Source organism: Camelus ferus, chromosome 6, assembly GCF_009834535.1.
Source record: "Camelus ferus isolate YT-003-E chromosome 6, BCGSAC_Cfer_1.0, whole genome shotgun sequence".
NCBI classification, from domain to species: domain Eukaryota; kingdom Metazoa; phylum Chordata; class Mammalia; order Artiodactyla; family Camelidae; genus Camelus; species Camelus ferus.
The window spans coordinates 81688587-81715279 of record NC_045701.1 but is presented as its reverse complement, the minus strand read 5'-3'; the positions used below and the strand labels follow the sequence as shown (position 1 = coordinate 81715279).

At 40.5% G+C, this 26693-nt stretch overlaps 1 protein-coding gene across 2 annotated transcripts in view; it reads right to left on the bottom strand.

The window, feature by feature from the left end:
• KCNK13 (potassium two pore domain channel subfamily K member 13) overlaps positions 1-26693 on the bottom strand; it is an 86492-nt gene that overhangs the window by 21314 nt on the left and 38485 nt on the right. Inside the window, exon 2 of one of the 2 annotated variants that reach the window (XM_032482500.1) lies at positions 14637-14829. The exons of the other annotated variant lie outside the window; for it this stretch is intronic. Within the exon in view, the coding sequence (XP_032338391.1) occupies positions 14637-14769 (133 nt within the window). The 5' untranslated portion in view covers positions 14770-14829. The remainder of the gene's footprint in view (positions 1-14636; positions 14830-26693) is intronic. 2 annotated transcript variants of the gene reach the window in all.

Here is a 26693-nt window from a genome sequence, read left to right as displayed (position 1 = left end):
AGGTAGACTTAATTGATATCTATAGAGTATTCCATCCTAAAGCAGCAGAATACACATTCTTCTCAAGTGTATGTGGAACATTCTCCAGAATAGATCACATGCTGGCCCACAAAGCAAGCCTTGGTAAATTTGAGAAAACTAAAATCATATCAAGGATCTTTTCCAACCCCAGTGCTATGAGGTTAGAAATCAACGACAAGAGAAAAAAACCTGCAAAACCACAACCATGTGGAGGTTAAACAATATGCTACTAAACAACCAATGGATCACTGAAGAAATCAAAGAGGAAATCTAAAAAACACTTAGAGACAAATGAAAACAAAAACATGACGATCCAAAACCTCTGGGACACAGCAAGAGCAGTTCTAAGAGGAAAGTTTACAGCGATACAAACCTACCTTAGGAAACAATAATCTGAAATAAACAACCTAACCTTATACCTAAAGCAACTAGAGAAAGAAGAAGAAACAAATCCTAGAGTTAGTAGAAGGCAAGAAATAATAAAGATTAGAGAAGAAATAAATGAAATAGAGACTAAAAAAAATAGAAATGATCAATGAAATTAAAAGCTCGTTCTTTGAAAAGATAAACAAAATTGATAAACATTTAGTCAGACTCATCAAGAAAACAAGGGAAAGGGCCCAAATCAATAAAAGCAGAAATGAAAAAGAAGTCACAACCGACTCCACAGGAATACAAGGGATCATAAGAGGCTACTGTGAGCAACTATACGCCAACAAAAATGACAACCAAGAAGAAATGGACAATTTCTTAGAAAAATACAATTTGCCAAGACTGAATCAGGAAGAAATAGAAAATATGAATAAATCAATTACCAGGACTGAAATTGAATCAGTAATTTAAAAACTCTCAACAAACAAAATTCCAGGACCAGACGGTTCCACAGGTGAATTCTACCAAACATGTAGAGAAGAGTTACCTATCCTTCTGAAACTATTCCAAGAAATTGCAGAGGAAGGAACACTTCCAAACTAATTCTATGAGGCCACCATCACCCTGATACCAAAACCAGAGAAAGATATCACAAAAAAAGAAAATTACTGGACAATATCACTTACGAATATAGATGCAAAAACCATTAAAATAACACATCAGAGAGGTTTAGCTAATAAGCCAGCAGAGAAGATGAAGTGGAATAATAAAAAATACTCAGTTACTCCACAAGAAGGCAAGAAATGAGAAAAATAGATGGAACAAATAGGAAAAACTGTAAAATAGTAGATTCAAATCCAGCCATGCTAATAATCACATTAAATGTAAATGTTTACACACTTAATTAGCCCTAGTTTTCATATTGGGGGGAGGAAAAAGCAAGATCCAACTATAAGCTGTCTACAAGAGAGCCACTTTAAATATAAAGATACAGAGAGGTTAGAAGTAAAAGGATGGAAAGATAACCCACAATAACACTAAGCAAAAGAAAGATGGAGTGTTTATATTCTTAAAGATAAAGCATGGGTTAGAGCAAGGAATAGTACCAGAGGAGAAAGGATCATTTCTAAGGAGATCTTCTACCATGGATAAAGGGACCAATTCATGGAGAGGACATAAAACCCTTAAATGTGTATGCAACTAATAACAATGCTTCAAAATACATGAAGCAAAAACTGCTAGAACTGTAAGTAGAAATAAACAAATCCATGATTATCATTGAAGATCTCAATGCAAGTCTCACAATTAATGACAGAACAATATATAGAAAAATCAATAAGGAAATGGAAGACTCAAACAACACTGTTGACCACCTAGAACTAAGTAACGCAGAAAACACCATCAGGAGGTGGGGGTATAGCTCAGCGGTGGAGCATGTGATTATAGCATGAGTGAGGTCCTGGGTTCAATCCCTAGCACTTCCATTAAAAACAAAACAAAACAAAACAAAACACCACAACCCAGCAAGGGCAGAATACACATTCTTTTCAAGTGCAATGGAATTTTTACCAAGATAGATAGAGATAATATTCTTGGCCATGAAACAAAACTCAATAAATTTTAAAGCATTCAAATAATTAAAACTATGTTGAGGACCACAATGGGTTTAAATTAGAAAATAATAAGAAAGATAGGCACAAAATCCGCAATTATTTTAAAATTAAACAATATAGTTTAAAATAACCCATGGGTCAGAGAAGTAAGTAGAAATTGGACAGTATTTTGAATGGCATGAAAATCAAAATATGAAAAATTAAAGATTATGGATGCATTTAAAACAGTGCTCAGAAGGAAAGTAAGAAGTCTTCATTTACAGGAGACATGATCCGCTATATTAAAAAAAATCCAACTGAATCTAAAAGCAAAAATTAAGAACTAACATATGTTTAGCAAAACTGCAGGATACAAATAGAACAACTGCATTTCCATATACCAGCTAAGAACAATTAAAAGATTGAATTAAAATACCATTCACAATAGCATAAAGAATATAAAGCACTTAGGGAAATTTGACAAAAGATGTGCAAGACCTGTACACTGAAAACTACAAAACATTAGTGAGAGAAATTAAAGAAGACCTAAATAAATGGAGATGCCAGGTTTATGGATCAGAAGACTTGATATTGTTAAGATGTCAGTTCTCCCCAAATTGGTCTGTAGACTCAAGGCAATCCTAATCAAATGCCAGCAATATTTTTTTGGTAGGAACTGACAGGTTAATTTTAAAATTTATATAGAAACGCAAACAACCTGAAATAGCCCAAAACAACTCTAAAAAAGAACATGTCAAAAACATATACTACTTGGTTTCAAGACATGTTATGTTATATAGTTACAGTAATCTAGACAATGAGGTATTAGTGTAAAGATAGATCAATAGGTCAATGAAACTCAATAGAAAGTATAGGAAGAGCCACACCACACACATACACAAACACACACACACGGTCAATTGATATTTTTTACAAAGGTGCCTAGGCAATTCAATTGAGAACTGAAAACGTTTTTAAAATCAAAACAAATGATGCTAGAAATATTGCACAGCCAATAACAAGGAACAAATTATTGATACAGCAACAATATAGATAAATCTCAAAATGACTTTGCTGAGTGAAGGAAGCCAGTTCAAAAAAAAAAGCACATACTGTATAATTCCAATTATATTCAATTCTTGAAAATGCAAACTAATTCACAGTGGCAGAGAGTAATAGTATTCCCTGGGGATGGGGACGGGAGGGATAGATTACAAAGGGGCATAAGGAAACTTTTGGGAATGGTGGGTATGTTCATTATCTTAATTGTTTAGCTGGTTTCCTGGATGCACACATACGTCAAAACTCATCAAACGGTACACCTTAAGTACATGCAGATTACTGTATGTCAATTATATTTAAATAAAGTTGCAAAAGACAAAATCTATGGTTGAAAGCAAATAGCTCTCTGGTTATGCTATTAAGCCTTAAAGTGATGCCATGCCCCTGTATGTGTTCGCTTTGGGGAAAATGCTCCTGGGAATGTGGACAATCTTAGAGTCCTTTCCTGGAGGAGAGGCAAGAACTGAGAGGGAGTGTCCTCGGTGGGCTCGTAGCAGGGGCCAACTCTCTTGGTTTCAAACTGGAGAAGCTAAGATGTGCAGAAGGATCTCCATCTGGGGAGAGGGATGGTGGGTGGTGGAGTGAAGTCTTTCTTCTCATTCACTCTTGGTAGGCGAGTCAATTGGTCTGCTGAGAAAAATATGTCTTCCCCTAAAGTAAGCGGCACGTGGCTGAGAGCTGCGGGAGGTTCAGCGCCTCCACCACATGCTGCTTTTAAGTTGTCGTTACTTACTTACTCCCCAGGATGTGTCAGAGCTCTGCCAAAAATGGCCAGAGGAATGATCATAAAAAATTCACCGCCCTGGGGAGAGAATGAACCTTTGCTGTTTTATTTCTCACCAAGGTACCTAAAACCTACAAAAGTCACTGGCACATTTATCTTCAGCTTCTTTCCAATATCCTTAACCTTCAAACTCTGCTGGACATGATTCATCTTCCTCAGATAATTCAGAGGGTGCATCAGGATCTTACAGGGGATCCCGTGGGATTTTCAAAGGGTTTCAATTTATTTCTGTGCTTGTCCAGTTTTAGTACGAGATTTATTTCTTTGGAGACAGGGGCTTGGGATGGGAGGGATGACTCATGGTCCCAACCCTGCACCAGCGTTTAACAATTAATGGCACCAATCCTTGGCTCCACTTCCCCAGATCTAAATGGCTGCTTTGTCCTATGGTATGTTTAAAATGTTTAAGTTTATTGCTTCTTAATGGGACTTCAAGAACCAGAATGTTCTTAGCGGGGGTAGGTCTTCAAGCACAGAAGAAATAAACAATTTTCTCAAGTCTTTTATTCTGTAGGTGAGACCAGGCACTGGGAGAATCTAGCTCTTATTCAGCAGCCCCATGTGATGGCTCAAAGGCTCTGGGGTGTTATCATAACCACCCTCGAACCTCACACCCCAAGTTCAGGGGGCCCATCTTGACCTTCACTGCCCTTGTCGCTCTCATGATAGCCTCCCTGGCTCCCTGAGACCATGGGTCTTGAATTTCTGGTGTCCCAAATCTGACTACTCCCCATCTGCACAGCCAGCCACAGTTAAAGACCTCATGGCTCGCCTGGACCACTACAGATGTTCCTAAAAGACATTTCTGCTTCTGTTCCTGCCAACCTACAACACCAGTTCCTCCCAGCACCCAGAGTTAAACGTTAATTTTTCATTATAAGAGCAATCGCTTAAAAACAGAACTCTGATCTTGTCAACCCCTTGCTTAAAATCCTTCAGTGGCCTCCCACTGCACAAAAGGACACAGCGCCAGCTCCTCACCATGGCTTCCAGGACCCCTCATGCTCTAAATCTCACCTCATCTCCAAACTCATTTTGTTATTCAGTCCCCCTAGCTCACTGTGCTTTGGCCACACTGGACTGCCACAGGACCTTGGTACCTGCTACGCTTTCTGCCTGGAGTGCCCCTCCCCAGCTCTTCACTCACACCACTGACTTCAGGTCTCAACTTCAGTGGTGCCTCCCAGGCCCTTGTTCCCCTGAAAAATAGCCCGTCTCTCTGCCCAGCTGCATGCTGTCATCTCAGTCTGCTTTATTTATTTATTTATTTTTTACAGCACTTGCCTCATCTCAGATCATGTCCTTAGGTACCTGTTATAACAGAATGAAGGCTCCATGAGACAGTGGACCTCACTGGCTTGCTCTGAGTTCTCTCCAGGGCCAAGCAGATGTCTGTACTACCATCCCATGTGGTTTTATCTTTCCAGTGTCCTCTGAGCCACACCGTGTGATTAATGGAACCAGTTCTTTAGGCCTTGTTGGACCTTGTCTGGAATCACACTGTGGCCTTCTAAACACTGCCTGCTTGGACATGCTTCTTCCTCCCCCTCCCTACCCACTTCCCCTTCTTCCAGGGCATGTCTAGAGTCCAGGAGCCCTGGTCCTCCGAGTATAACACCCGGCTGCCTGTGCAAGTCCATCATGCAGATATTACCCAGTGCACTCTGGGAGGCCTGCTGGAGTTAGCAGCATCCCATTGAGGGGAGCTCTATGTTCCAAACCATCTTCTTCAGGGTAATGCTGTGCTATGTCCTACAACATAACAGCAAATTACCCGCTAAGAAGCAACCTCTTACATGTACCAAAGGGGTGCAACTTAGTTGATGTGGGAATTTGTGCGAAAATAAGAAAGAGGTTCCCCTCAGGGCAGATACACCCGCTGCGTGCAGGGTGTGGAGTGCATGCAGGCTGGGTTTTAGCTCTCCACTCAACTCCTCTTATGCAGTGCACACATCGCACAGCTGTACATAGCATCTTTGAGCAGTCATCTTAGAGATACCAGGTCAAGCCCCACAGGCTGTATTTTTAGCTTCCTTCATGTAAGCCTTGGTTCTCTGGTATTTTATATGAGCTCCCAATTATCCATGGGATATAGAAAACGGAGATCTGAAAGCCAAAGACAACCCCAGATGTCACTTTAGTAAATCTCCCTAGTTACCAGGCCCTAACTGTGCGCCAGGTGCTGGGCTAGACACGCAGAGCACATTGCCACATTTTATCAACTGTAAGACATTAGCACTTTGTGAAAAGAAAAAATACATAATTCAATAGGTACATGATCCCACCAGAAAATCAAAATGAATTATGTATGTATAGATAGATAGAACAGTAGGTAGTAGTTATTTCAATGAGTATGATTCACAATAGGACTTTACAGTTGATATATTTCTGAACTGTCTAATTTTTTAAAAACAAGCCTATCATCACATTCATAATAAATATATTGAGAAATAATAAAGGAAAAAATATTTCTATTTTGGAAAAAATACATTGGACTAAAAAACTGTAAATAAAAAGTCAAATTAACTGCTTGGAATATCAGATTCTTTTACAAGTAAGTAAATATAAACAATTTTTTTCAAAAATACACATGCACCCCAATGTTCATAGCATCACTACTTACCAAAACATAAAAACAACCTAAGTGATCAACAGATGATAGGCTTAAGAAGACGTGGTGTGTGTATATAGAAGTATATATACACACAGTGGAATATTATTCAGCCATAAAAAATAATGAAATATTGCCATTTGCAGTGACATGGATGGACCCAGAGAATATTATATTTAGTGAAGTAAGTCAGACAGAGAAAGACAAATATTATATCACTTACGTGTAGAACCTAAAAAGTAATACAAATGAATCTGTATACAAAACAGAAACAGACTCATAGACATAGAAAACAAATTTATGGCTACCAAGGGGGAGAGGTAGGAGAGGAGGGATAAATTAGGAGCATGGGATTAACAGACACAAACTCCTACACATAAAGTAGATAAGCAATAAGGATTTACTATATAGCACAGGGAACTATATTCAGTATTGTAGTAACTTATAATGGAAAAAATATATATATACAACTGGATCATTCTGTACACTTGCAACTAACACAGTACATACTTCAATTAAAAATTTTTTAATTTTACTTCCCATTATGGGTGCCAGTTATCAAGGAAATGACCCCAGATGACTCAGGTCAGAGAAGGAGATGCTGCGAAATGCTAAATAATCAGGCTGGGAACATCTCTCTGCTCTACCACGGTGACAGCAGCTCCTTGGAGGCAGAACCCATCCTGACTTCACACTACCAGTTAAACTGCTTGCCAGGCTAACACTGAAATCGATCTCTAATTATAAGAAACTACAGGCTTTTTAAAAGCACAATCATGTGTGTAAGCAGCTCATTACCAATGTGCCAAGCCACTGGGTGGGAAAATGAATTCTGGCACTTGCAGTTCTAATGTGGTAAACACGCAGCTGAGTCAATTACATGGTTCATATTTTTACAGCTCATTTATTTCCTCCATTTTTAGGAATAACTTCACAATTAATAGTTTTCTTGCCTTGGTTCCTGATGTGTCATATTAAGAATAGGATCACTGGCCACAGTGCAGCAAAGTCAGGGGAAAAATGTCACATCATCGAGTGTATACTTTGTTACTGGCAGGAAAATGCAAGTGGAATTAAGTAGCCGGTGACCCAGTGCAGTAAGCAGAAAGGAAACCAAAGGCCACGAAGGCAGAAGAAGGTCTGCTGTGTTTTGGGGGTGTTTACTTTGGCTCTTTTTAAATAAGTACAAACAGGAAAAGAAATACGAATCAGAAACACTCACTGAGTGGCCTGGTGATGTGTGGGTAACTGGTCTTAGGAATCACTTTCCCTGCCTGGTGTGCTACTGTGTGACTCTTGCTTCAGTCTTCATTTTTCTTTGTCTGTCTGAGCCAGAGAAATACACACAAAGGTACCAATGAAAGTAGTCTTATAACTTTAAAAACCTACCTGGTGGTGGCCTTTCATCATCCCAAGTTGGATAAAAGCCAACTGGGTCTAAAGTCACCCTCAGTTCACCCTGGAGGGGAGCAGAGACTGGAGGACCGTCTCTCTCTCTCCAGTCTGACCCCCAGCCCATCCTGGAGCCTTCACTGAACATCTATTCCCGCTAGACTCTGAGGATGGAGGTGAAGGAGTCCCACCCTCAAATAACTCAAAAAATGTAGCTGGAGAGACAGCAGCATAAGGACCATTTTATTACATGATGCTGTGTGCTGTTTTTATTATAGTGACCACCACTGGTATTGACTCTTTCATTTTCAGGAAAACCTTAGATAATTCAGGTTTTATGAAAATTAAAAAAAAAGAACTATAATTTATTAGTAAGCTTGCGTCCCTGCTCTAAGGGAGAAGTTTATGTTCTGCTTTCTACAAGGTCCTTGTTAAAGGCTACTCCCTTCTGGGTTCAGGACTTGGTAAGGAGTCTCCACGTTCCCTGTCCCCAGATGCCCCACTTCACCCAGCAGCCACCTATGTCCAGCTTCCTGTTCCCACTTAGAAGTGACCCGATGCATGGGAACCACAAGAACAGAAGCAAAGCTCTGTGATGGGCATAATGGGAGACCTGCAAAACAGATCAGGGACCATGACTCCATCTACTCTGTTTTGCAGGAAAGGAGGAGCTGCTCAGGTCAGCGATAGGGAGGGCACACACCCAATGTGCGCCGACTTCCTTGACCTTCAGCCGTCTGCCTGGCCCCATCCCATCGACTCTCATTCCACATTCTGGTCACTTTTCATGACCGTCACCTTCCCTCTGGGGTAACGTGTTTCAGTCTGCTGGCACCATTTGGCTTTTCTGTCCACGCCACCGCTGCCCTGGCCTTGGCTGACTCAGGCCTGGTGCGCAGGTCCAGCAGGGGGCGTGTGTGGGCAGCGGCCGGCCTGCGGCACCCCCAAAGGGTTCCCTTCAGGCCCAGTGAGTGATGACCCCTGGAGGCCTGTGCTTATTTCCGGGAAAGAAAGCAGCTTATCCGCATCCCCCACGGTTCCAGGAATGTGGACCCTTCCCCGTGATAAGTCTCTGCAGGCACTTTGGGAAACTTCTTTAACCCTCCAGGAACATCGCCACGCCCCTAAGCCCCATGAGAAGTAAAAACTTCAACACGGAATGAAGAAGCTCCCTTTTCTTGAAGAGGCCATCTTCACCATCGATTGCTGACAGGCAAGCCAGCTGCCCCCCGACCTCCCCACAAGGTCAGACACTTCCCACGTCCACACGTGGCGCTGGGAGCCACAACCTACCGGCGCCGCCGCCGTCCGTCTTCGCCCCCATGCGCTTCTGCGCGCTGGTGGAAGTCATCCATCCGCGTGTGGCAATGAAGGTAGGAAAGGTCTTCTTAGACCTGACACCGGGCAGTGATCATCAAATGAAAACAATGGAACCTCCACATCTTTATGTTTTGAAAATCTGGAAAGATCACGTAAGTGGCGCCCTTTATCAGCCTCGAAGCAGTGCGAGCTGTCGGTGAAAGTCAGCCCCTCCCTTCCCTTGGTTCTCAGGGAGACAAATGTTGACCACATGCCTGGGCAGGCGAGGCCGGCCCCAGCGGCCGCGGAGATGCTGGCCCGCAGCACATTTCCCGTCCGTCCTTTGCCAAGAAGTCATCAAGCCCACGGAGGATTTTCTTTCATGAAACCCACTTTATCCTTATCTTTGTTTTCTTTTTGATTGAGTCCCAGTTGAAGGATTAGGCACAGACGTGCATGTTTTTGTTAGAAGGCCTAGGTCACTGCATGGAGATCAAAGTCCCTCCAAAGGAGCCACTGGGCCCCATTCCTCCGTGATCCAGCAATGTGAAATGCCAGGTTCTCACAGATGACTTTGAAAGAAATGCTCTAGTCAGCCTTGTGGCCAGGGCAGAAACCCTCAGATCAGTCCCGTGTGCAATTAATAGGCCACCTTGAGCCCCACCCATGGCAGGGCAGCCCGGCATCTGGGAAGGAATTTTCTCCTCAGCAATTGCTGCGTTTTTTGTTTTTGTTTTGTTTTGTTTTTTTTTTTTAACATTTTTTATTGATTTATAATCATTTTACAATGTTGTGTCAAATTCCAGTGTTCAGCACAATTTTTCAGTCATACATTGACATATACACACTCATTGTCACATTTTTTTCTCTGTGAGCTACCATAACATTTTGTGTATATTTCCCTGTGCTATACAATATAATCTTGCTTATCTATTCTACAGTTTTGAACCAGTTTGGTTTGTTTTTTTAAAAAAATAACATTTAGTTCATTCCTAATAACACATATTCGTTGTAGAATATTCAGAACATATCGAAAAACCGGAAGAGCCATTAAAAGCCCCTCACAGTCCTGCCACGCAGAAATGGGGGTTAACACGTCTCTCACAGTTCAGATTTCCCCTCAGCCAAATGGGGGACATGATAGCACAAGAGGTGAGGACTGAATGAGTTCACTGCGTCAAAAACTCAGCACAACGTGAGAACTAGTTAATGTGAGCTGCTTTATTGGTAACATCTTGATGTGTTTCCCTTCGGTCTTGTGTGTGTGTGTGTGTGTGTGTGTGTGTGTGTCTGTCTGTCTGTCTACAAATGTCAACATTTCACACACTTTGGCTCTTATGGAGAAATTGAATTTTTCTTAAAATTCCCTTCCATTTCAGCTGGGTTCTGATGAATCTTCCAAGGCTATGTTCCAAAATCTATCATGGGAAGAAAGATGGAGGTCAGAAACTAGGAAGTGTCAGTTCTGTGGATAAGGAATAGTGTTTATTCCCACCACCTGGACATGAGTTTGCGGATTTTTTTTTCGAGGCAATAGTGTATTGTTCCTCAGTCACACACATTCTCACTTAGTCACCTATCTTATCAACTGCACGGGCTCTACAAGAAGGCTGCCTGGGGTAAGGGTTCAATTTGCAATCACAGAAAAGAAAGCGACGCTCAGTGACCTGCAAGGAGATTAACTGGCCCCCTGGGTCTCATTAGTGTGAAGAAGGCATCAGTCAAGCTCATCAAACCCAACCGCACACAAAAGTATCCCACGTGGGGTCCTTTCACTCAGTTTTCCTTGATGCCGGTGCCAAAGGATGCTTTGTGGAAGGGAATGGCCCTCACCCCTTGATTTCAGCCACAGCATCAGGACTGGACACACGTAAACAGTGCCCGACAAGAGCCTGGGCTCATGCAGCAGAAAGGACCCAATCTCTCCTTTCTAGACGCATATGTGTTTATACTGAGGAACCACACAGGTTGCCCGCCTTGTAGGACACTGTGAAAAGTGCTCTAGAGGAGGTGTTTCAGGACAGTGAGGGCCCGGGAGAGGGAGCACCTGAGGCTGCCTGGAAATGCAGGAACACTTGCAAAAGAGGTAGAGTTGAGCTGAGTCTCGAAGGAGCAGCTGGAGTTTGTCAGGCAGATAAATGGGGAGAGAGGAACCCAGAAGTATCAAGTGTGAACCCTGAACTCAACCTGCTCTGTTATTTGCTGGCATTTATAATCTTGCCTAACTGCTCTAACTGTTCCCTAATGGCTCTGTGACTGTTCTGCTTTTATTTTAAGTAAGATTTTTAAAAAACCAGTTTTACTGAGATTTAATTCACATACCATACAACTCACCTAAAGTGTACAGTTCATTTAAAAATGTAGGCTGTTTACAGAGTTGTCAGCCAACTCCATATCAACTTTGGGACATTTTTGTCATCCTATAAAGAAACCTCAAACCCACTGGCAGTCATTCCCCACTTCCGTCCATCTCCTGAGCTCCTGGCAACCACTAATCTATTTTCTTTCTCGATAGATCTGCCCTTTTCTGAACATTTCAGATAAATTAAATCATATAATATGTGGTCTTTTGTGACTGGCTTTGTTCGCTTAGCATAATGTTTTTGAGGTCTGTGGCTATTCTGACATGTATCAAATGAGACTAATAACTGAATCTACCCCAGATGTAGAGGTTTTGATGAAGTTTAGATGAGATGAAGCCTGCCAAGTGTCTGGCGCAGAGGAAGTATTCAATGTTAGCTTTCCTCATCCTGGTGCTTGTTTGCTGAGCCAAGGAGATCAGGTTAAATATCTGTCCCGTCTGTAATGACTCCATCATCCATATGTACATTCAGATGAGAGAGCGAGAGAGAGAAGGAGAGAGGAGGGCACATGTGCACAGCTGTTCAAAGTTGAGAACGGTGCATGGTGAGCAAGGCAGAATGTAATTACAGAGGTGAATGCCTCAGAGATGAGGCAGGCAAGGTGGATGAGCACAGAATGAGGATGATGGACACAGCATCCTCTTGGGTGCTATGGGAATTAGACATATGAAAGGGATTTGCAAACAGCAAACTAATGTAAAAATGGCAATAGTTACTGTTCTTATAAAACCTGTTTGAAAAAGAGGAGAGGGCCCTACCATGTGCCAGGCACTTCCTGTTACCTCATGTAAACCTCCACAGCCCTGTGAGGCACACGGATTGATTCTGATTTATAGAGGAAGAAACTGAGGCTCAGGATAGACCAAGGACTCTGGACCTGTTCTGACACCAGAGCTTGGCTAGAGGAGCTAAAATTCAAACTCATGTCTGGTATATGAAAGCTAATACTCTTTCTACCATATTCTGTTTTGCCCCCTTGTGGGCAAGTTAATCATTCAATGTCCTGCACGGGGCAATCTCCTGTCTCCTCTTATTTGTGTTAAAAATGTCCTCTTCTATCTTCTTCCAGTTCTGGCACATGATACATCAGTCCATGATCATCTGAGCTGTCACAATATCATGACATTTCAATCACATCCCTCCTGAGTCTTCATCTTCTCAAAATGAAGTGCCTTTTGATTAAACCACAATACTGTATGTACCCTGATGGGAGACTAAACAAAAATGACTGTGATCATTTCAGCTATCGTGTGAGGACCTTCTCCAGTTTTGTTATGGCTGCTTGAAAAGAACCTAAATGACTAAGCCATCCAGCTCCCTCTGATTCTCATAAAGGCGTTCTGTTAAAGTTATATGAATTGTTCACTGTCTACTTTCCTTGGCAAACCTGTTAGAGTCCATTCTTTTGCTTGTTAAACCCAATGAAACACAAACTGTGTAAAGCTCTCTGTATTCTTTTTTTAAAGTGTAAAACACGATAGCCAAGACATGGAAGCAACCTAAGTGTCCATTAATAAATGAATGGATAAAGAGACTGTGGTATACATATATAATGGAATATTACTCAGCCATAAAAAAGAAGGAAATATTGCCATTTACAACAACATAGATGGGCCTAGAGATTATCATACTAAGTGAAGCAAATCAGACAGAGAAAGACAACATCACATGATATCACTTAAATGTGGAATATAAAAAAATGACACAAATGAACTAATTTACAAAACAGGAACAGACTCACAGACATAGAAAACAAACTTATGGTTATCAAAGAAAGGGAGTTGGGGAGGGATAAAATAGGAGTATGGGATTAACAAATGTATCCTACTATACATAAAACAAATCAGCAACAAAGATTTACTGCATAACACAGGGAATAACAGTCAATATCTTGTAATATCCTACAATGGAAAATACGCTGAAAATACATGTATAACTGAATCACTTTGCTATACACCTGAAACTAACACAATATTGTAAATCAACTATACTTCAATTTTAAAAAGTGTAAAACATACTTGTCTCAGTGTATAAGTCCTTTCCCTTCCTACAGTACCAGTCACATTGAATGTAGAGAAAGGACATGAATAAAACCAAGGATTAGAGAAAACATGACTCCATGGAACTTTTCTATACTGTGATAAGAACAAAAATGATACAACTACATAGGAAAACAATGAGGCATTACCTTATAACAGGTACACCGCCCGCAACCCAGCCATCCCACCCCTGGCTGTTTACCCTAGGACGGCGGTTCCCAAAGTGCGGTCCCAGACCAGCAGCAGGAGCAGCACTTGAAAACTTACTAGAAATGCAAAATCTCTGGCGCCACCCTAGACCTACTGAATCAGAAACTCTGGGCACAGGGACCAGAAATCTGTTTTAACAAGTCTTCCAGGGAATTCTGAAGTACGCTCATGCTTGAGAACTACTGCACTAGTGAATGCTCATATGAACATGCATCAGGAGACATCCACCAAGAATGGTCACTGTGCCACTGACTGTAATGGCACAAAACCTGGAAAAACTCAAATGCCCCAAGTCAGGAGAATGGAGAAGTAAACTGGAATATTCATATGACAGCAAACTACATAGACCCCAAAATAAATGAACTACTGGTAGAAGGTCTACATAATATGGAAGAATCTAAGGAACATAATATTGAGATTAAGGAGAAAGTTATAGTTAACTATAATCAGTATGACACATTTTTTGTAAACCTCAAAGCCAAAAATAAAACCATATGTTGCTTAGGGCTACATAGTCATGTGATGAAAGTATAAATTTTTGAAAACTGGGGGAATGATAACCACACAATTTGGGGTAATGGTCGCTTCTTGGGGAGGGGAAGTGGGGACAGGTGGGGAAATGCAACAGTGTAGGTAACAGTCCCGGTGAGTGGTGAGTGGTGGGTTTGTGAGTGTCCACCTTATTAGGAGAATTTGTAAGTTACGTTTGTATTATACGTGTTCTGTATGTATCAAACACTAACTTAAAAAGGTGGGGGGAGAAGGGGATGAATTCTGCCAAGTAACACACTATTCTTGTTTGATTAGGAGAACTATGCTTAGGAAAAGCATTCTGCTAAGAGAAAGGATGAGAAAGTCTCCAAAGGGGAACCACATTGGAAGGACTGCTACCTTCAGAGGAGCCCACAGAGGATGAAGAAGGTGGGCACACACATCCCTCCTCCTTGTCAACCTCCGTCTCCAGGATGGTAACGTGCTGTGTGTTGGCTCTTTCTCTGCCACTAGCCTTGTCTGAGTCATTCATTCACTGAACACTTGAGCTTCTGATGTGCCGAGCAGTGAGAAGTCAGTGACAAAGGATGAGCTGAAAGGCAGTGAGTAGAGGAATTAAGAACAGCTGGTCTAGGAGGTCTGCCCCTTGAACCGTCAACAACTAAATGCTTACAGGTGCTCTAACTATTTAAAAGAACTTTTTCAAACCACCAATTGACTCTTCCCTGGGACTGGAGATAAACTGCTACTTGGAGAATTGTCAGTCTTTCCCTGAATGAATAAACAAGTTTCATTTGAAGACAGAGAACTTAACCACCTCTCAAAGTACTTAAATTCTTGTACCACTGAGTCCATAGTTTAAGATGAGATACATGCTTCCTGTTCCTCCTCTGATGGACTAGAGGGTAATGCACCCATTTTTTTCCCTATGGGCAGACAGATTTACAATTGCCTCCCTGTCCCAATGTGGAAATTTCTTCCAAATGACACAGGCTAGAGGTGTGTTCCCAGAGGCCCACGGTCAAGCCAGGTTTGCCTTCAACTCAGACAAGTGCCAAAGCTCCATCTGTTTTCTATGATACATATTTTCCTTATTTCCCCAAAGTATACTCAGAATGGTCACAGAATGTACTCTGTTCCATGAAACATACTCTTGGAACATCAAATAGCTTTAATATACTATGATGAGTGAGTTGTATGTGAAGCAGAGAAAGCAGTGTACAAAAACATAATAAAGTATGGTGAGTGCTTTTACTTTTAAACTACCTGAGGAATAAATGTCCCTTCCCCAAATAGAACTGCTCAGGGGGCTGTGCCCGGATCCACACACGTAATGCTCCTTTTCCCGTTCAGAAAAATGTAGAAAGGCTCTTCTTACTCGACAGAATATATGTGGTACTATGGAAGAAATATTTGTAAGGTGTGCAAGATTTTTTCACTTAAAAAATAAAATTTTATTTTAGAATAGTTTTAGAGTCACAGAAAACCTGTCCAGATAGTACCAAGAGTTCACATACACCCTACATCCATTTCCCCCTATTATTACCAGCTTCTATGAATACAGTATAAGAACCAGTTAAGGAACCAATATTGATGCATCATTATTCAAGTCCATTCTTTATTCAGATTTGCTTTGTTTTTATACAGTGTCTTTTTTTACTGTTGCAGGATCCCATCCAGCACCCCAGGTTACACTTAGTCATCATGTCTCCATAGGTGCCATCCTGTCTCCATAGGTCTATGACATTTTCTCAGACATTCTCATGGGTGACTTAGAGAATTTTGAGGAGTACCAGTTAGGTGTCTTCTAGGCTGTCCCTCAGTTGGGACTTCCCTGATGCTGTCTTATGATGAGACTGGGGTGATATGTCTAATATCACACCCTTGGGGTGGCAGATCACATCTTGTCTTGGGAACTCAGTATCCACATGACTTATCACAGATGATGCGAAAACCTTCATCACCTGGATGAAGGAGAGTTTGCCAGGTTTCTCCACTATAGAGCTGTCCCCACTCCCACCCAGACTTCTCCATCCTGCGTTCTCAGATGGGGGTCACTGTGTGCGCACACACACACACAAGGAGTGGGGATTATGCTCCATTCACCTCCTTGAGGGCAAAGCAAGTACACAAATTATTTGGATTTCTTCTTCATGGGAGATTTGCCTCTGTTTTCCCATTCACTTACTGAATCATTGACTTATATTATTATATATGATCATATAATATATAATTACATAATACTTTAGTATGGATGCATGGATATTGACTTTGTATTTCAGTTATTATCCAATAACCCAAGACCTGCCACTGCAAGACCTGCTCCTCCCACAAGTGAGACAACACTAGCCCTGGGACCCACCCCAGAACTCCACAGCCAGCCACCTCATTATCTGGCCTTACTTACCAGTGAGCTGGCCCCAGGACCAGAACTCCCCAGGCCATGCAGCTAGCCAAGACAGGACCTGGCCCTGCCTACCACACTAGGCAGGGCCTAGCAACCCACCAGAGTGGGGTCCAGCCTCTACCTACCAGTTTGTCCACAGTAATCAGCCAACCACAACAGAAGGGCACTCACAGCCCACATAGAAGGCACCCCTAAAGCATTTAGCTCTGGTGACCAGAGGGGAGTGGCTGCTGGACCTCACAGGACATCTCCTACATAAGACCACTCCTCCAAAATTGGCAAATATAATCAACCTACCAAATACATAGAAATTAAAACAGAGATTTAGGCAATTAATTTAAAAGAAAATATCACCATTGTAAATATATATACACCCAACATAGGAGCAATAAATACATAAAGCAAATATTAACAGACATAAAGGGAGAAATTAACAGCAACACAATAATAGTAGGGGATTTTAATACCCCACTTATGTCAATGGACAGATCATCTAGATAGAAAATCAATAAGGAAACACTTGCCTTAATTGATGGGTTAAACCAGATGGACTTAATAGACATGTATATATAGAACATTCTCTTCAAAATCAGTAGAAAACACATTCTTTTCAAGCACGCATGGAATATTCTCCAGGGTAGATCACATGCTGGATCACAAAATAGGCTTGGTAAATTTAAGAAAATTGAAATCATATCAAGTATCTTTTCCTACCACCACACTATGAGGCTAGAAATCAACTATAAGAAAAAAACTGTAAAAAACACAAACACACGGCTACTAAACAATATGCTACTATACAACCAATGGGTTACTGAAGAAATCAAAGAAGAAATAAAAAGTACCTGGAAACAAATGAAAATGAAAACAAAACAATCCAAAATCTACAGGACGCAGCATAGAGGGAAGTTTATAGAAGCCTGATAGAAGCCTACCTCAGGAAACAAGAAAAATCTCAAATAAACAACCTAACTTTATATCTAAAGGAACAGGTATAGAATAGAAAAAGAACAAACAAAACTCAAAGATACTAAAAGAAAATAAATAATAAAGATAAGAACAGAAATAAATGAAATAGAGACTAAAGAAACAATAGAAAAGACCAATGAAGCTAAGAGCTGGTTCTTTGAAAACATAAACAAAATTGATAGACCTTTAGCCAGACTCACCAAGAAAAAAAGGAGAGGACCAAAATCAATAAAATCAGAAATGAAAAGTTACAACTGACACCACAGAAATACAAAGGATCATAAGAGATTACTAGGAAAAATTTATGCCAATAAAATGGAAAACCTAGAAGAAATGGACAAATTCCTAGAAATGTACACTCTCCCAAGAGTGAATCAGGAAGAAATAGCAAATATGAACAGATCCATCACCAGTAATGAAATTGAATCAGTAATTTAAAAAAAAAACTCCAAACAAGCAAAAGTCCAGGACTAGACAGCTTTGGTGATGAATCCTACCAAACTTTTGAAGAAGAGTTAAAATCTATCCCTCTCAAACTATTTCAAAAACTTTCAGAGGAAGGAATACTTCTGAACTCGTTCTATGAGGCTGGCAGCACCCTGATATAAAACCAAAGATATCACACACACAAAAAATTATAGCCCAATATCACTGATGGTCATAGATGCAAAAACCCTCAAAAAAATATTAGCAAACTGAATTCAACAATACATTAAAAGGATCATACACCATGATCAAGTGGGATTTATCCCTAAGATGCAAGAATTGTTCAATATCCTCAAATTAATCAATGTAATATACCACATCAACAAACTGAAGAATAAAAATCACATGATCATCTCAGTAGATGCAGAAAAAGCTTTCAACAAAATTCAACATCCATTTATGATAAAAACTCTCAACAAAGTGGGTATAGAGGGAACATACCTCAAACGATGTATATGACAAGCCCACAGGTAACATCACACTCAATGGTGAAAAGCTGAAAGCATTCCCTCTAAGATCAAGAACAAGACAAAGATGCCTGCCCTCACCACTTTTATTCAACATAATATTGAAAGTCCTAGCCACAGCAATTAGACAAGAAAAAGAAATTAAAAAATCCAAATTGAAAAGGAAGAAGTAAAACTATCACTATTTGCAGATGATATGATACTACACATAGAAAATCCTAAAATCCCCACCAAAAAACTATTATAACAAATAAATAAACTTAGTAAAAGTTCCAAGATACAAGATTAACATACAAAAATCTGTTGCTTTTCTATACACTAGAAATGAACTATCAGAAAGAGAAAGCAAGAAAACAAACACATTTAAAGTGGCATCAAAAGAAATAAAATACCTAGGAATAAACTTAAGTAAGAAGGTGAAAGACCTATACTCTGAAAACTATAAAATACTGATGAAGAAAAATGAAAATGTTACAAATAAATGGAAAGCTATCCTGTGTTCATGGACTGGAAGGATTAATATGTTAAAATGGCCATACTATGCAAGGCAATCTACAGATTCAATGCAATCCCTATCAAAATACCAATCGCATTTTTCGTAGAACTGGAAAAAATAATTCAAAAATTCGTATGGAAACACAAAAGATCTTGAAAAGCCAAAACAGTCTCAAGAAAGAAGAACAAAATTGGTGGTATCATACTCTCCGATTTCAAACTATGCTACAACAAAGTGACAGTAATCGAAACAGCATGGTACTTGCACACACACACACACAGAAACACATAGATCAATGGAACAGACTAGAGAGCTGGAAATGAACCTGCACTTCTTTGGGTAATTAATCTATGATAAAGGAGGCAAGAATATGCAATGGGGAAAAGACAGCCTCTTCAACACACGGTGTTGGGAAAACTGGACAGCTATTTGCAAAAGAATCAGACTGGAATACTTTCTCACACCATATACAAAAATCAACTCAAAATGGATCAAAGACTAAAATGTAGGACCTGAAATCATAAAACCTCCAGAAGAAAACACAGGCAGTATGCTCTTTGACATCAGTCTCGGCAATATTTTTTTGGATATGTCTTCTAAGGCAAGGGAAACAAAAGCAAAAATAAACAAACGGGACTGCATCAAACTAAAAAGTTTTTGCATAGTGAAGGAAACAATCCACAAAACTAAAAGGCTGCCTGCTGAATGGGAAAAGATATTTGCAAATGATACATCCAATGAAAGCTTAATATCCAAAATATACAAAGAATTCCTACAACTTGACATCAAAAAAACAAACAACTGATTGAAGAATAGGCAGATGACCTGTACAGACATTTTTCCAAAGAAGACATACAGACCGCCAATAGGCACATGAAAAGATGCTAAATACCCCTAATCATCAGGGAAATGCAAATTAAAACCACAATGAGGTATCACGTCACACCTGTTAGAATGACTTTTCTCAAAAAGACAAGATATAACAAGTAGTTAGAAAGGATGTGGAGAAAAGAGAACCCTTGTATACTGTCAGTGGGAATGTAAATTGGCACGGCCGCTATGGAAAACAGTACAGAAGTTCCTCAGAAAGCTAAAAACAGAACTACCACATGATCCAGCAATTCCACTGCTGGGTGTACATCCAAAGATAACAAAAACACTAATTTGAAAAGATATATGCATCTCTATGTTCACTGCAGTGTTATTTACAATAGTCAGGACATGGTAGCAACATAAGTGTCCATCAATGGATGAATGGATAAAGAAGACATGGTACACATATGCAATGGAATACTACTCAGCCATAAAAAGAATGAAATCTTGTCATTTGTGACAATATGGATGGCCCTAGAGGGCAATGTGCTAAGTGAAATAAGTCAGACCAAAAAGACAAATACTGTACGATTTCACTTACGTGTGGAATTTAAAAAAGAAAACAAATGAACAAACTTATGAAAGAGAGTCATAGATACAGAGAACAAACAGATGGTTGCCAGAGGGGAGGGAGGTGGAGGAGGAAAGAAATAGGTGAGGGAGATTAAGAGGTTCAAGCTTCTAGTTAGAAAATAAATGAGTCACGTGTATGAGATACACAACGTAGAGAATACAGCCAACCATTATGTAATATCTTCGTATGGTGACATCTATTTTTTTTAATAGAGGTACTGGAGATTGAAGCCAAGACTTCATGCATGCTAAACACACCCTCTACCTCTGAACTATACCCTCCCTCCATGGACTTATCATTTTGAAATGTACAGAAATGTGGAATCACTATATGTGTACTAACACAGTGTTGTAGGTCAATTATACTTCAAAAACAAACAAACTCACAGAAAAAGAGATCAGATTTGTGGTTACCAGAGTTAGGCACTAGGGGAAGATGAAGGTAATCAAAAGTACAAACTTCCAGTTAGAAGATAAATACTGGGGATGTAATGTACAACCTGATGCATAGAGTTAACACTGCTGTATGCTACATATAAAAGTTGTTAAGAGAAGTTTTTATCACAAGGAAAAAAATATTTTTCTCTTTCATTAATTTTGTGTCTACGTAAGATGATGGATGTTCACTAAAGTTACAGCGGTAATCATTTCATGATGTTAAGTTAAACCATTATGCCATACACCTTAAACTTACACAGTGCTTTATGTCAACTGTATCTCAATGTAACTGGAAGAAATAAAGGAAAATCACTTGGCTGTGCCCCACATTATGCTGAAGTGAGCCTCTAGGGCTCTCTGGCCACACACACACATGCCATGGATGTTGCCTGTCCCTTTGGTACCAGCCAGTGACAGGGGCCAGCTGTGCAATCTTTTTCCCCAGTATCTGTTTAGGTAGAGGGCATTGATTCTTTCTGTTTTATTTTATTTATTTATTTATTACTGAGATATACTGGACATATAACATTGTATAAGTTTAAGGTACACACTGTGTTGACTTGATAAATTTATACAGGCATACCTCGGAGATATACTGGGTTTGGTTTCAGACCCCTGTAGTAAAGCAGATATCACAAAGTGAGTCACACAAATTTTTTAGTTTCCCAGTGCCTATAAAAGTTATGTTTACACTTAAAACAAAGTGCAGAGTTTGGGCCTCTATACACCACCTAATATACCCAGGGCCCTCGAATTCAACAATTTCTTGGGTCTTAGACTTGAGTTATTAAAAACTTGATTTATTTCTCCTTTTATGAATTTTGCAAATTTCAGTTGCTAACAGCAGTAAGAGTGTGCTATTAATTGTCTTATTTTTCACCTTTAAGCTGTATTAGTTTTCTATTGCTGCTGTAACAAGCTACCACATATTCGGTGGCTTTGAATAATGCGAACTTATTGTCTCACAGTTTTAGAGGTCAGAAGTACGACTTGGGTCTCACCAAGCTAAAACCAAGGGTCTGCAAGGCTGAATTCCTTACATCCCTTTCTGGAGCTGCTAGGGGAGAATGTTTTCCTTGCTCGTTCAGGTTGCTGATAGAATTCAACGACTTGAGGTTGTAGAACTGAGGGCCCGTTGCCTTGCTGGCTGCGAGCTGAAGGCCGCTCCCAGCTGCCCAGGTTCCCAGGTCACTGAGGCCATCTGCATTCCCTGGCTGGTGTCCCCCTTTCTCCACCTTAAAGGCAGCAGTGGTGGATGGAGTCCCTCTCACACTTCAAGCCTCTCCTTATGTTCTGTGTTCTTCTTATGTCATATTTTTCTGACGTTTGCTGGGAAAGGTTCTCTGCTCTTAAGAACTCATGTGATTATACTGAGCTCATACAGATAACCCAGAATAATCTCCCAATTCGAGGTTCCAGAGATTAGGGCATGAACACCCATGGGGGCCATTACTCAGTGTCTCACATCAGCATATTGTCTCATGTGTCACAGGCCTTCAACGAATGACCACCTACTAAAGAGACAGCTAAGTGTGCATGAAGCAGAGGCTTGAAACTGAGCCATTGCTCTGACATTTTGCTGATTAGAAGCTATTCTACGTGAAAAGCTGGGTGTTGGCTGGACAGAAAGCAGGACAACTTCGGATAATGAAAACAGCTCAGGTGTCTCTTTGGAATTTCAGTTCCACATGGTTCCCGGTACACATTCCAATCAGCAAGCAGCTTTTAAAAAACATCTTTGCCAAGTGCTCCACAGACCAGTCAAGAGAGACTCTCTGGGGCCACTGCTATCTGTTTGAGAAAAAAAAAAAAACTCCCCAGGTGATTCTAAAGTGCAGTTGGAGTTGAGAGCCACTGGTTTAGGATTAGCCAAATTGCACAAGCGAGGACTTGCAAATATTTGGATTCTATAACCTTTTGTTATGGAATGAATTGTCCCCCCCAAATCTGTATGTTGAAGGCCTAACCCCCAGAATCTCAGAAGATGACCATATTTGGATACAGGGTCTTTAAAAAGGCAATTAAGTTAAGATGAGGTCATTAGGGTGGGGCTCTAATCTAGTATGACTGGTGTTCCTATGAGAAGAGATTAGGACACAGACACTCACAGAGGGGTGACCACGTGAGGACACAGCTACCTACAAGCCAGGAAAAGAGGCCCCAGAAGAAATCAACCCTGCCGACACCTTGATCTTAGACTTCAAGTCTCCAGATCTGTACGAAAATAAATATCTATTTAAGCCACCCAGTTTGTGGTGCTTTGTTATAGCAGCCCGAGCAGAAAATACAGCTTTTAAGCATCTGGTGCCTCTGATCTCCCTTAATAAGTACAAGCTCCTTGGGGTGGACCTGGTCTTTACACCTGCTTCTCCTGATGCTTGTCACGCATTTTGAGTATAGCAGTAGCTGAATAAATCCAACCAGAGCAGACACAAGCTTGGGTTTATGTCCTAGCCCCTCAACTAGTTGGCTATGTGACCTGGGCTAAGTCACCAAACTTCATGTCTTCCTCATGAGGCCGCTGAGATAACGTGTGATGGAAAATCTACCAAGATCCTTCCTCAGCCTGTGTGATTTTGATTTTGATGAGAGGGCTTACTGGGTATGTATTAAAAGAATGACTAGAGACTCATGGAGCAATTCCTTGCAAATTTTTTCTTCTATTAGCTCTGCCATGATTTTTAAAATTAGTTCTAATGTTGGTCTCTCCTAATTTATAGCTTCTCCTTCATTTTGCTGTTTACTGGGTGCCTTGGCCCAGTTTGTGAATATTACATTCTAAATAAGACCCCACATTTTCACATAGGATCCTTAAAATATAGATAGGTACAGCCCTTTTGGAAAGTAATGTCATAATTCACATCCTATTATCCAGAAATTTCACTCTGTTACTCAGTTCTGAGGAACAGATGCTAAATACAGAAATAACTTATTTGTTAGTACTCACAGCATTATATGACACAGGGAACAATCAGCAACAATCTAAATGCACAGTAAGAGAAGATAAATAAAATGTAATCTAGTACTGCTCAACATAGATTATTATGAAGCTATCAAAGTTGTGAAAAAAACTTATGGTGCTTACTTAAGAAAAAGATGCAGAAGACATAAGTTAAAAATGCATAGGGATAAGGTTGAAAGGAAATCCAACAAGGTGCTAATAAAGAGGGGCCCTTAGTTGGTGGAATTATGTGTCGTTTCCCTCCTTGCTTCTACTTCTCTGGAGTTTCTGACATTTTTCTATAATGAGAATATACTACATTTATCAAGAAGGAAAACAAAAAAAATAGAGTTAATCTAAAACAACAACAAGAAACAACAGATACACCAGAAATTGACACATGGTAACTGACTATACTTCAATTTTGTAAAAAGGTAAAAAATTTAAAAAAAAAAAAAAAGGAAACAACAGAAATAGGACCTAGGCCATCCATTTTGCTTGAGGATTCAGCTGTCTCATTACAATGCAAACAAATGATCGAATGCCATTTAGCTAATGTCATGGCTCTGGCATGATGACGTCCCTCCCAGAACATTTTCCTGATGTGGGTGTAAAACGCATCCTAAGGAAGTCCCAGTGCTTCAAGAGAGGCAAAGGGAGGAAGCTGCCAAGTGCTGCTTCAGCAACTTCTCTCCTATCTCAGTAACACAACATTCCCCTTAATTAAGTTAACAGAAACCTGTCGATGAAAGTCAACATTTACATAAACCTGCAATTCTGATAAGGCACGTATATTATTTTTACACATTGCAGTGTGTTCTTCATAGTGGTCCCTACCTCTGCAGTGAGCAACACAGCCACCCACTCAGTTCCCAGAGCCAGAAATCCAGGTGCTGACTCACCGACCCCCCTCCCCTCACACCACACCGACCCTTCATGTCCTGTTGCTGAAGGACTCCACATCTCTCTCCATCAGTCCACTTCTCCAAATGGATAATGCCACCATCATTCCTCCTCAGAAACTCTGAGCCAGACACTGCTTTCCTTCTGAATTCATCCTCCCCTTCTCTACAGTAATAGAATCTCCTAGAAGAGCTAGCACATGGCAACTTAGGAAAAAGCTACCCTTCTCTGTTTCCTTGCGATGTGACTGATATGGCAACTTCCGAATTATATGCATCCTCCTTTTCCCTGGTCCCCTTCCCATGGGCTGGAATGAGGACACGGTGGTCATGGTTTCCAATTCTTTGCTTACTAGGAGGAAAGCTGAACTAGGTATTAGGTTCCTTCAGCTGCTGTAACAGATCAGCACAAACTTAGTAGCTCAAAAACAACACAACTTTATTCGCTGATAGGTCTGGAGGTGAGAAGTCTAAAACAGTTTTCACTGAGCTAAAGTGAAGGTATGGGCAGGGCTGGTTCCTTCTACAGGATATGAGGGGAGAAGAGTTCTCCGTCTTTTTCGGCGTCTAGAGCTGCATTCCTTGCGTTCCCTGGCTCATGGCCCCGGCCTCCATCTTCAGAGCCAGCAGCACAGCATCTCAACATAACATCAAGGGAAAAATACTCAGACTTCTCTATTCACCAGCTCACTCATTTCCTCCCTCCACTGCCCAGCCAGAGGTAATTGTCTGCGGTTAATCAGGCCCAAGAACCTCACACTCTGGTTGCCAAAATGTGGTGTTTGGTGGTAAGAAGAGACCTCTTAATGGACCCAAAAGTTAAGTTCCGACTGGAAGCTGCCACAGGGCTAGAGACAGATATTGCAAATTCCACCATCATAAAAACAAAGCAAGACTCCAGTGACCCACATTCACAGCTTGTTATGGGACTACTTTTGTAAGTGTAATATATACATATATAGTGATTATTTTATATATATATAAAAGCAGGAAGTAGATAAAATTCAAAGTAAACTCTTTGAAGGGACTAGTTGGCTACCTTCATTGGAGTGGTGTGAGCACACACATACAGCACATACACCCATTTGAAGGATGAACAGAATGGAAACCAAGGGTCTAAGTATCCCCAGCATGGGGGCTCTGAGCACACAGCAGGAAGACAATGCATTCTTGATTGACTCAGAAAACATATACCAAGTCTTCTGAGGAATCTCCACACTGTTTTCCACAGTGGCTGCACCAAACTGCATTCCCACCAGCAGTGTAGGAGGGTTTCCCTTTCTCCACAGCCTCTCCAGCATTTGTCATTTGTGGACTTTTGAATGACGGCCATTCTGACTGGTGTGAGGTGATACCTCATTGTAGTTTTGATTTGCATTTCTCTGATAATTAGTGATATTGAGCATTTTTTCATATGCCTATTGATCATTTGTATGTCTTCCTTGGAAAATTGCTTGTTTAGGTCTTCTGCCTGTTTTTGGATTGGGTTGTTTATTTTTTTCTTATTGAGTCATATGTGCTGCTTATATATTCTGGAGATCAAGCCTTTGTCGGTTTCACTTGCAAAAATTTTCTCCCATTCCTTAGGTTGTCTTTTTGTTTTACTTATGGTTTCCTTTGCTGTGCAGAACCTTGTAAGTTTCATTAGGTCCCATTTGTTTATTCTTGCTTTTATTTCTTCTAAGAGAAAATTTTTGAGATGTATGTCAGATAATGTCTAGGAATAGACTTACCATGTGACCCAGGAATACCATTCCTGGGCTTATATCCAGAAGGAACCCTACTTCAGGATGACACCTGCACCCCAATGTTCATAGCAGCACTATTTACAATAGCCAAAACATGGAAACAGCCTAAATGTCCATCAACAAGTGACTGGATAAAGAAGAAGTGGTATACTTATA